This window comes from Quercus lobata, chromosome 12 (assembly GCF_001633185.2).
Source record: "Quercus lobata isolate SW786 chromosome 12, ValleyOak3.0 Primary Assembly, whole genome shotgun sequence".
In the NCBI taxonomy this organism is placed as follows: Eukaryota; Viridiplantae; Streptophyta; class Magnoliopsida; order Fagales; family Fagaceae; genus Quercus; species Quercus lobata.
In genome coordinates, this window is record NC_044915.1 from 29,911,157 (window position 1) to 29,923,713 (window position 12,557).

The window sequence follows — 12,557 nt, forward strand, 5'->3', positions numbered from 1 at the left end:
TGTTTCAGTCTCTAATTTGATTTTACGCTTATCTCGGTCCCTGCATGAAAACAAAAAATCATGTCCATTTTGATCTTTATTGTCAACATGACTAATATAATAATAATAATAATAATAATAATAATAATAATAATAATAAAATTTTGTTTGGCTTTTAGAAAATAACACATCACCATTTTTATTATAAAAAAATAAAAAATAAAAAAACTTTCCAAAACCAAACCCATTACAAAATAATTATCTATATCTATATCTATATATATATAATAGCAGAAGCTGAGAGAAAATGAGTTCCTAAAATTAAGGGGGAAATGACAAATAGGAAAAGTCCCTACTTAAAATTCAGACATGTATCACTTTAAAAAAGCGATACATTATATTGTTTGGCAATGCTATGCACCGTTTAAAAGCTTCTCATTATAAATATCAACAAATTAATCGGTTGAAATTAGATGTGCACCAAAATAGAAATAGATAGGAGCGATGCGGACACGGAGAGTAACAGAGAAAGAGAGAGGCGATGAAATCAAAAACCTTCAAAAACTTTTTTGCAGACCCAAAATACTGTTTACCGCAAAACAAAACCCAATTCTCTTCTAAAAACTGAAATTAAAACCCGTTACTCCTCTGCATTAAAACACTGTTTCGAACCGTCTTGGTAGGGCCAAAATGGCCCAATACCACGAATTTTTGAAATATTTTGTAAAAAAGCATTGTTTCGGAACTAAATAGGAGAATACCACTTTTTATGGAACTCGAGTTTCTTAAACTCGAGTTCCTAGGAGTTTTGCCACCGTGGCGCTGCTGAGGTGGAATTGGGCCATTAAAAAATGTTTTTTTTTTTTTTTTCTAAGGTACTTGAGCTTGGTGAGCTCGAGTACCTTGTAAAAAACTCGAGTTTAATAAACTCCAGTTCCTTATAACTTTTTTTTTTCTAAGGTACTCGAGCCTGGTGAGCTCGAGTACCTTGTAAGGAACTCGAGTTTATTAAACTCGAGTTCCTTATAATTTTTTTTTTTTTTTTGGTTGTTGGGATTATTGACAAATAAACATAAACATAAAAATAAGTAGCTTTTTTTTTTTTTATGTTTTTATTTATTTAAATAGAAGCATTGTAAAATATAGAGATTTTAATTTCTACATTCAGTAAAAATGCAGATACATTAAGTAAAAATAAGAAAAATTTTATGAGAAATTAAAATCTCTATATTTTACAATGCTTCTATTTAAATAAATAAAAACATTAAAAAAAAAAAAAAAAAAAACTACTTATTTTTATGTTTATGTTTATTTGTCAATAATCCCAACAAAAAAAAAAAAAAAAATTATAAGGAACTCGAGTTCCTTACAAGGTACTCGAGCTCACCAGGCTCGAGTACCTTAGAAAAAAAAAAAGTTATAAGGAACTCGAGCTCACCAAGCTCGAGTACCTTAGAAAAAAAAACATTTTTTAATGGCCCAATTCGACCTAGGAACTCGAGTTTAAGAAACTCGAGTTCCATAAAAAGTGACTTTTGCCTATATAGTTTCGTAACAGTATTTTTTTATAAAATATTTCAAAAATTCGTGGTATTGGGCCATTTTGGCCGTCTTGGTAGAAAAGGGTACTGAGCGCTTAAAAAAAAAAAAAAATACAACAAAGATTGCTACACGGAGAAAGGAGAGAGTGATCGAGAGAAAAGAGTGAGGAATAGAGAGACAGAGATAGAGAGAAGGGCGATGAAACAGAGAGAGGCCGAGAAAGAGAGAGACGATGAAATAGAGAGAGGATGAGGCCTGGGACACGGAGAAAGAAACAGAGAAAGAGGCAGAACGGTTAACACTGCATCGATTGGGCACCATACATTGCTTTTTTTCCATTTTTTAGATTTGGGTATGAAATGTTACTTTTTGATTGATTTTTTTTGTTGGATAGGTTTAGATTTGATTCGTTTTTGCTTTGGGTTTCTGGATTCTCTATCAAAAATTTTTTTTTTTTTCAATTTTAAATATGATTTAGGCTTTTGAAGGACTTGATTTTGGTTTAGGGTTACGTTTTTGGTCCAGCACCACCCATCTTCGGCTCCATTCAATCACAGCCTCAACGGTGACTTTGATTCCCAGTTCGTTCTCTGGCCGAGTTCGTCTCTGCAACAGCATATTTTGAAGGTATGTAAACTTTTTTCCCTCTTCAAATATTGTTTTTGTTTTCTGAAATCTGCCATGTTTTTTTTTCCCTTCAATTTGGTTATGAACTTATGAGTTAGTTTTGGGTATTTTGGTTGGGTTGGTTTTGATTTAGGTTTTTGGGTTAGATTTATGTTTTGGGTTTTTGGGTTAATTTTTTTCTTTCTTAAATATAATCTATATCTATATCCATCTTCTTTAACATTATCTACTTTTATTTAACCAAACCGTTTCAAATAAATTTTTCCCACCGATTAGTGTTTTGTTGCCTATAATAAATTACATTTTTTTTCCTGTTGCTACGTTGCTGTGAATTGATGCTCTAACATTTTCAGGTTTCCATTGGTTGAGATATTTTCTGACCCACACCATTTTTATAATTTATAACTGGGTCTTTACGTTAGTGGTTTAAATATGTTACATGGGGACGTGATTAAGGGAAATTGTCAAATTTGATACTATTTGGATCCTAAGGCTAAGACTGGGTTGATTGAATAATTTGCTTTTGTTGGGCATGTAGAAAGATCCGTGAGGAAGAAGCTTAACTAAAGGATTGAGCTCTTTCATGTCACATGCAATCACAGCGTAGACCCATGTATCTATGTGGATTGGATCAAAGTGCCAGTGGAGGTGAAACTTTTGTAGTGGATTCGAATTGCAAAGAGCCCAAGTGTAGGTATATATTTTATTTTGAATCCATAATGTTTGATAAAATGCTTGAAAGAAAATTGATTAATTATATTTCTATCTTGATGAATTTATAATTTATTTTCGTTTCTTCAGTATTTTGTTTGGGACTAGAAACAATTAAATTTGTGAAAAGTTGATTGAAAGAACTTACAATTACAGATACATAGCTTGCGTTCATTGGGTTTTCTTTATTTTTGCTCATGCTGATGTTGGTTGTATGATGTATCAGCCTCTAATTGACACAGGTGGAAACAAATTAACTTACCTTTGGATAAAAAAGCGGTTATTTCTTTAAAGATATACTTTGTTTTTAACTATTGACGGTTAAGGATAATTTAGAAGTGAATTTTTAAAACAATTACCATAATCTGCACATATTATATATGTCTTGCTTATTGTAGACTTTTACCATGTAGATGGAAGCAAATTATCTTAAGTCTATGAAATGAGATGTGCTTAGGGTTAATAATTATATTCAAGTTTCTTTAGAAGCCTCTAAAGTGACACCCCATATTATCCAGTAATATTTATTTTAAGCAGAAAATAACTTCCTAAATGGGAATATTTAAGAGTCATGTCCTTCAACCTAAGAATACATGTGACAAATGTAAAGTGTGTGCATTAATGCTAAGGATGACAAAAATTAAGAGCGATATGGATATGATGATTGTATTTTACTTTGAAGAAAAAGACAATATATTGCAATGATTGTTATATTTAGTTTCACTAATGATTGTTATTAATGATTTCTTTTTCAGGCATAATGGCTATAAAACTGTGTTATTAAAACTTTTGGTTTGGTATTGCTTTACAAGTGTAATCTGTGTAGGACAGTCAAGCTCCTTTGTTTGACTTGCTCTTCCTTTACATTTAAAAAGGTACTACTGATGCTGTAATACTCTATGCCTCTTTTATGCAGCTTAGGTCGTATGCAAGGTTTGTTGCAAGAGGATATATTAGTTCCTAAAGCTAGCAAAAGTGCTTTTGGCTTTCAGTAAATTTCTGTTGTATCTATAGCAATTCAATATCTTAAATTTTGCCTTTAAAAACCAGGCTTTTCCAAGTGGCGCATAAAATTGAAAGACTTGCTACATTCTTTTAGCCAGTAAGACTTTCCTATTAAGTGCCACATTAGCTTACTCTCTTCAACCTATATTTTAGCATGCCTGAACTGCTACACAATCTCTTCTAACCTCTTGACATTTGCTATTTCTGTCTCCACTCTTTCCCATTCATTTGATCATTTTGCTATGAACTCATTTGGCCTTAACTATAGGGTTTGTCTTGGGTGATAATATTTAGGTTCTATTAAACCATTTCTTTTGTTTATTTTTCCATAAGGATTATGTCAGTAAGAACAAATGACTATATTTTCCAAGTGTTTATTTTTCCAGTAAGTATTTTATTTTGTAATTCTCATTTGATCCGTCTTCTTTTGTTTCTGTACAAATAAATCTCTTGTGGTGGAGCTTAATGCTCTAAAACATTGAAAGAGAATCACAAGTAGCATATGCAGTCGGTTCTTCCGAAGTTCAACACATTTTTTCTTTTGTTTTACTTTGTGACAAATAGTGATGTCTTTATTTAACTTCAATTGAACTAGTGCTTCTTTTTTTGTTTTATTGGATTCATTTGCAATTTGTGGAGCCAAGAATAAATGTTATGTTAATCGAAAATTGTATTGATGGAGCATGTAACTACAATTTTTTTGGTTCAATGACAATTAACGCTGCCCCTATATAACTTCAAGTGAGTTGATGCTTCCTTTTTTCTTTATTGAAGTCATCTACAATTTCTGAAGCCAAGGATAGATGTAATGTTTATGGAAAATTGTATTGATGCAACATGTAACTAATTAGTGAATGCCATTAGTAATTTGCATTTAGCTTTTATCTCTTTCTTTTTCTTCTCCTTTTTTCCCCCAAATTTGCTTTAATTATTACAATTATTTAATGCATTTAGAAATCTATGACTTCCCTCTTTAATATTTCCAATAAACCCTCCTTCCTCATTTACTACTTCTACTTTCTATTTATTCTATTGAAGTGTCATATTATTCATCCAACTCACAAGACTCCTCATATGTCCCATTAAAACACAAAATGGTTAACATTTCTCCGTTATTTACTTACCCATTAAATCAAATTCATTGTTTTGGCCTTCCTTTAACTCTCTTTGTTTGGACTTTTCCTCCTTTTATCAAATACTTCAATGCCCGCCTCTTCAGAACTAAAACCCATTAATTTGGTTTTTTATATTTATATATAGATTTTCAATTCTCCTTCCACCTCCGCAGAAGTTGCCAAAGTACAAGCAGGGTTGGAATGTCTCTTTGAGGTGAGTTTTTCCTTTTCTGTTTTCCCTCATTCATCTTCAGTTTGTTTGGTGCAAATTGCATTTTCTCCCATTATGCAGAAGTTTAAATGTTTGATTTGCATGTTACAAAAATCTGTTATAGCTCGCTGCTAAAGTGAACCAGTGTAATGGGTCTTTCAAAAATAAATTATCATTTTTGGACAAGGCTCGCAGCTTGATATATTATTGTTCAATTCTTGATACTCTTGGAATATTAAAAAATATGATAAAAATAACATAGATAAATAAAATAGAATGTTGATCTATTTTGTAAAATGTCAATGTAATGCATATTTCTTCTCTCTCTCTCTTTATATTCAACTAAATTTTAAATATTCTAAAAGTATTTAAATTGATTAGAATGGATAAGATCAATATATGAAGCTCAAGAAGTTTTGCCAAAATAATAGGGATGATCTTTAGCATTAGCAAACCAATCATTGCTGCAATACTATCGGGGTATGACTCAAGAGAATTGTATCTGCATTTAACTATTGAATTTTGGTGTTTTTTTTTTTCCCTTAGGCATTTTGATGGGAAGTCAGTAATCAGTTTTTCATGGCCTTACTTGGATGTTTTCTAATGACTCATTGTAATGTACACATTTTGATTACTTAAAAATTTTCTTGCGAAAGCTGAATTGGATCTGCCGTTAACTCTTTTTTTATCAAGCTTGGTGCATCGCAAAGAGGTCCCCCTCTTCTCAACAATGTTCAACTCTCTATGCATAGTCAATGGAACAATTTGCCTTTTATGTAATTAAAAAAAAAAAAAAAAGTGTTTGGCTTCAGCTTTGCTAAGTTTTTTGAGAAAGAGCTTTGCTAAGTTGATAGGTTATTTTTCTAAAATCATTGGTTTATATGTTCTGCTTTGGGTGAAAGCCATAGACCTTGAAAAGATAGACAGTTCCAAAGCTACTGCATGAACCTTCGGAGAACAGGAGTAGTAAAGTTGATTTGGAAGAACAATGACTTTCTTAGAATCAATCAATGCCCATGTAACTAAAGTTCAATTGGCAATGAGTAAAAAGTATTAATTTTTCTGCTCATAAGAAGTCACTTTTTTTTTACTTTTTCCCTCAAACTTCTTAATGAGAAGGGAATTTGGCATATAGTTACAAATTTTCAGGGGAAATCAGCCTTCTAAGAGTTTTTATTTCCCTATTGCATATATGATATTCCAATTATGCGAATTTTTAGAAATTAAGATGATATTACAAGTAGTACCTCAGCATAACAAAGAGATTCTTCATCATTCCATGATATTACAAAAACAAATATTGGTTTCAAACAAGATTTAGCATATGAACATATGCATGATCTAGATATTTACATAATTTTTTTTACAAAAGCATAAACTGTATGATCAATTGCAAACTAAATCATGTTCAAATCATGGTGTCATTTCTCTTTCCTACAACAATTCAGGTTTTAAAAATGGACATTTATAAACAGTTGTCTTAAAAGCGAACTGTTTATAAATGGAGTTTATAGCAAACTTTTCATAATTCAAGTTAAAAGTTATTGACCACTTAACTTACAAAATATATAATACATTATATCCAATCATACTCGGTTAGAAAAATAATTATATAATTTTGAGTTTAAGACTAATACTTATAAGCTTCACGTATTTATGTCTTCTTTCACTTATCAGTTAAAAAAATGTCAAAATTTCCCGCGCATCGCGTGAGTATACAACTAGTAATAACTAATAGCCGAAACGTTTGACTTTTTGTTGACCGCGTCTCATTGCACCACATGGCTATATAAATTAACGACACATATGCAATTAAAACACAAAAAGTATAATTTTTCGTTTGGAAAACCGTTTCAGTACTATTTTCCTACTGCTGGTGTACAGTTGCATCATTCCATTGGGTAGTTATTAATTTAACACCGTTCCTTATAAATTTTCACTTTATATTTTCTTCAGACCCCAAAAAAAAACCAAGAATTCATTCTTCACCCGCTCTCTTTATCAGCAAACTTTTGGGGTTTGAACGCCATGTTCTGTTTTAGTATTTTGATTCAAGTTACTGAGCCAGCAAATGTAGAAAGAGACTTTTGCAAAGAGTGCAAGGGTAGAAAGAGGCTTTTACCCTTTACAATGGGTAGTGTTGGAAAAGGCAATACAAAATTTAGAGTTTTTTTTTTTTTTTGAACAATATTTTCATTTAATTGTTATTATTGTATGCATTTGATAGTTTATGATTTTAAATCATCAAATGTAGATTTTTTTTTTCCAACTTAGGAGATGTGGGTAGTTTTTTTTGGGTTGATTATAGAATTTGAGAATTTGGGGATGATGAAATTGTCGGTGTTAAATGATTTGGTCGAATGGGTTGTTGGATTAGGATATGGTGCAGGGGTTGGATCAAATTAATAGAGCTGAAATATTTCATATCAGCACCTAATCCGGTATAGAAACACCTATGTTTTGTGCTGATTTAAAAATCGACCTACGCTGGAAAACATATTGGATTTTCGCTGGAAATTTCATACCGGACATAAACCAGAAAAACAAAAAGGTTTTCAGATATAAAAATCTCTCTCTCCATTCTTTGTAACTTACTGAGTACCGACTAGCTCTTGCTCATGTTGTCGTCATCATCAACATGTTTTCGTTGTAGTTGTCGCCACGCCACACCATGTTCCTTCTCCACCTTCTTCTTTCTTCTTCGGCTCCCACATATTATAAAAAATGTTTCTTTCTTTTGCTTCTTTTTCAATGTGTCTCTTGGTTTCTATTCAATCTTGCTTTTTTTTTTTTTTTTTTTTGATAGGAAATACTCGCACTTTATTGAAGAAGAAGCAAATTACAATTTGTCTTCATTACAAGCATGATCTATTAAGCTAGGGCACTCCTCTAGCCATGCAACGTAGTCCACAACATGTTGGGCATGTTGGGCCAATAGATGGGCAGGGACATTTCCTTGCCTTTTGATATGTGACACCTTCCACTGCCTAAAGTGTGATGCGTGATCCAAAAATCCTGTGAGTATGTTGACCACTGAGGAGGGAGGGGAGACTAGTCCCTGTAATGCATTGCAGACCATCAACGAATCCCCTTCGAATTCTGCTTCTCTGATCCCCACCTCCCTAGCAAAGATGGCTCCCATTTCCCATGCTTTTGCTTCTGCTTCTATTGCTCCTAATGGGAACTTCCACCTTTTGCTGAGGGCTGCAATCACTTCACCTTCACAGTCCCGAATAACAACTCCAGCTCCAGCTTGCTTTCTTTTTGTGAAGACCGCACCATCAATGTTGACTTTGTAGTGTCCGTGACTTGGAGGTTGCCATGAGACCGTGGCAGTGGTTACCCTCAGATGCTCTATTTTGGCTTCATTGGCGCTTTGATATTCCGCCACCAAGTTCATGGCATTTCTCAAGATTTTCCGACCTGCCTTACCTTTTCCGCCCATTCGGAGATCATTTTTATTCTTCCAAATGCCCCAGCAGACCGTAGTGACCTACTCCAACAGCCCAGGCCGAAGGTGCTCATTCCTCTGCAAACTCCCAAGTACGTCAATGAACTTCCAATTTGCCGAGATTTCAAAAGGCAAAACAAATTTGCTGTTACGCCAGACTTCCTTGGCATGGTCACAGAGCCACAGCAAATGACAGATGGATTCTTCTTCTTTCCCACACAATTCACAAACCCCGTTTTCTGTAATTTTCCTCTTCGCCAGATTTTGTTTCGAAGAAAGGATGTCTCGGCTTGCTTTCCAGGCAAAAAATTTGATTTTCTGAGGGATGTTTAAAGACCAAATAGTCTTCCATAACCTTCTTCTTGCTGCCCCGTTTGAGCAGTCAGCCATGGCTGTTTGCTTTTGCTCCTCTAGCGCCAATGTGTAAGCACTTTTGACGGAGAATTTTTCGCTCCGGTTTTCAGCCCAGATTACTCTATCCCTGTTGCTCGTTGTGCTGAGAGGAATGCTCAGAATTTCATCTCTATCCTCAGGAAGGAACCATTGCTCAACCTTGACTCTATCCCACTCCTTTGTGTCTCTGTTTATGAGCTCACAGACCAGAGCATCTTTAGAAGAAGGCCTTTCTGGTGTAGTTACCTTGTAGGTACTCGGCCTTGGGATCCATTTGTCACCCCACACCCTTATTTCATTTCCCATACCTACCTGCCACCTCATGCCTCTTCGAATTACTCCCTAAGCTGCCATTATGCTTCGCCATGCATACGACGGATTCCGGCCAATAGACGCCTCCTCGAAATTACAGTGCGGGAAGTATTTGGCTTTGTAAACCCTGCTAAAAAGGGATGTGGAATTAGTTTGCAACCGCCACCCCTGTTTGGCCAAGAGAGCCAGATTGAAGCTCCGTAGGTCTCGAAAACCCATACCACCCCTATCCTTCGGCATACACATTTTGTCCCAGCTCAGCCATGCTAGTTTCTTCTCGCTCTTAATTTGACCCCACCAAAATTGTCTGATCATTCCTGTCAACTCCTCACACAGCTTCTTAGGCAGCAAAAAACAATTCATCGTGTATGAGGGCACGGCTTGGGCCACCGCCTTTATTAGAATTTCCTTCCCAGCTTGTGTTAAAAGCTTTTCCTTCCATCCTGAGACTTTGTTGGCTACTCTTTGTTTGAGTTGGGCAAAGGTATTGTTTTTTGACCTCCCCACGAGAGATGGCAGCCCGAGGTAAGCTTCATGGGGCTTGATCACTTGGGCACCAAACATGATTTTTACCCTCTCTTTTGTTGCATTGTTTGTGTTGGGGCTGAAGTACAAGGAGGTTTTGTTGCTGTTTAATTGTTGCCCTGAGGAGAGTTCATAGACTTTGAGGATCCGTTGGATTTCTGTGGCTTCGTTCACTGTTGCTCTTCCAAAGATTAGGCTGTCGTCGGCGAAAAAAACGGTGGGACACCCTAGGACCCCGGGCAGAGGCAGCCACACCTTTTATGGCTTTTCTTTGGGTGGCCTGATGCAATAGGGCAGATAGGCCTTCGGCGCAAAGGAGGAAAAGGTAGGGCGACAATGGGTCGCCTTGCCTTAGCCCACGGGTTGGAAGGATATGACCACAAGGATTCCCATTGATTCGGACAGCATACTTCACCGAGGACACGCAGCGCATCACAATGCTAATCCATTGATCATGGAAACCAAGCTTCCGCATAATAAGTTGTAGGCAAACCCATTCGACGCGGTCGTATGCCTTGCTCATATCCAACTTGACCGCCATCTCCCCACATTTGCCTTTCCTTTTCTTGCTAATGTGATTCATCATCTCATGAGCAACCAACACATTGTCTGTGATGAGGCGTTCAGCCACAAAGGCGCTTTGATTCTCACCTATGATTTCCTGCAAAACCAGTTTCATCCTATTCGCCACAACTTTGGAAGCTATTTTGTAAGCCACATTACACAATGATATTGGTCTATAATCAGTTACTCTCTCAGGATTCTTTGTTTTTGGGATAAGCACAATGTGAGTGTCATGGAATTTTGGGGGAGCAATACCATGGTTTAAGAATTCAAGTGATGTATTAATAACAATGGACTTAACAGTGGGCCAAAAATGATGATAAAACAGGGGAGGCATACCGTCTGGGCCCGGAGCAGTAAGGGGATGCATTTGCTTGAGCGCCTTCTCCACTTCCCCTGCCTGGAAGTCTTGGATGAGAGAAAAGTTCATTCTCTCGGTGACCTTTGCTTGTATGGCATCTATCAGCTCTCCCGCCACATTTGGTCGTGAGGTAGTAAATAGCTGCTCAAAGTGGCTCACAAAAATCTGCCCAATGAAATCCATATCGTCATGCCACACGTTATTTTCATCCATGATCCTGTTTATCGTGTTCCTTTGATGCCGGTTTGATGCCTTGGTATGGAAAAAGGAGGTGTTTTTGTCCCCTGCCTTCAGCCAGTTGTTCCGGCTTCTTTGGTGCCACATTTCCTCTTCAATACCGAGCCACCTGTTCAGTTCCTTTTTTATGTTATGAGTTTCTTCTAGGTTTGTGGCAGTACCCTTCAAATTCTCAAGTGCTTGAAGTTTTCTTTGTAGCTCAGCACTCCTCAATGCAAACTTCCAAAGGCCACTGAGAGACTTTACACCGACCTCTTTCCCAAGCCTCATGAACCACATCATTGCATCTCTCATCCTCTAGCCACATTGATTCAAACCGCCACACCTTGGAACACTTCCTTTGTTTTCTTGTGGGCCTTGACTCCTTGAGTACAAGAATGCTATGGTCTGAAACCGAGGTGGCCACGTGGAAGAGCCTCACGACTGGGAATGCAGCAGCCCAATTCGGTGATACCAGAGCCCTATCCAACCTTTCACGCACCCATCCCCTGCATCCCAATCTTCTGCTCCATGTAAAATCTGAGCCCATATACCCCAAGTCTCTCAGTTGGCATCTATTAACCGCCTCACGAAAAATGCGCATCTGGCCCTCCGGTCTGGCACCCCCACCTTCCTTTTCTTTTGCATACATTATCTCATTGTAGTCTCCCATGCAAATCCATGGCAAGTCGCTCCTCTGACTAAGATTCTCTAGCAACTTCCATGACTTCGCCCGTTTTCCTGTTTCCGGATGACCATAGAAGTCGGTGAAGCGCCATTTTTTCATCCCCTGTTTTTCAGTTACTATTGCATCAATGTGCCTTGGAGAGTATGTCAGTATGTCTACCTGCAGCGAATTTTTCCAAAGCAATGCTAGACCGCCAGCCCGTTTTATACTGGGGACTACTAATCCTTGCTGCCTCTCTATTTTCCGTTTAATACCATCCATTTCCGATACGTCGAACTTAGTCTCCATGAGGAAGACTAGCGTGGGATCTTTCTCCAAAACCACCTTTTGGAGCGCATTAACTGTTAGGGGGTTCCCAAGCCCCCTATAGTTCCAGCTGATGGCACTCATTGCGCCCGGCGGGGCTGGCCACCAGCCTCCGCCGATCCCAAGTGTTGTGCTAGAAGTTTCCCCAGTTCTTTCACCTCCCCCTCTGTTCTTATCCGCTTCCCATTACCCTCCATGTTTTCTAGTTCTATCAATGGGGGTCGAGCTCTCCTTTTTGTTCCAACTTCTTCCAAATCAACTTCCATATTCATGTTACTACTCTTGTCAGCCCTCTGAGTGAATTTTCTTGTCCAACCCGTGGCCATCTCCTTCCCTGTAGGCCCCCTATTTTCTTTGTTTTTCTTTTGGTCACTGCCTTTGGGCTTCTTCAGAGTTTTTATTTTTATTTCCTTCGGGGAGGCCGGCCCCAACATGAATTTCGAGCCATTGGGATTCAGGCCCAGCTCTATCCCTGGTATCATAAGTTGCGGGCCCTGAGGCCCAATTACGGTTGCTTGGCTTTGGTTTCCTATGTTTGGCCCACTTGCTTT

General features: G+C 37.1%; 1 protein-coding gene and 1 long non-coding RNA gene across 9 annotated transcripts; one reads left to right on the forward strand and one right to left on the reverse strand.

The window, feature by feature from the left end:
- Positions 1-1,744: 1,744 nt before the first annotated feature.
- LOC115969970 lies at positions 1,745-6,277 on the forward strand. 8 transcript variants are annotated; one of them, XR_004087099.1, is made up of 6 exons: positions 1,745-1,873; positions 2,000-2,148; positions 2,687-2,842; positions 3,615-3,961; positions 5,125-5,193; positions 5,737-6,277. It is a non-coding gene; the product is annotated as an uncharacterized LOC115969970 (long non-coding RNA). The 8 variants fall into 8 exon arrangements; XR_004087097.1 differs by having other exon boundaries at positions 2,028-2,148; positions 2,687-2,838; positions 5,737-6,275; XR_004087094.1 differs by having other exon boundaries at positions 2,028-2,148; positions 5,737-6,274.
- Positions 6,278-11,232: 4,955 nt separating this feature from the next.
- On the reverse strand, positions 11,233-12,090 carry LOC115970518. The gene has a single exon (XM_031090144.1). It carries the CDS (start codon positions 12,088-12,090, stop codon positions 11,233-11,235), a length of 858 nt encoding a protein of 285 aa, XP_030946004.1.
- Positions 12,091-12,557: the final 467 nt, after the last annotated feature.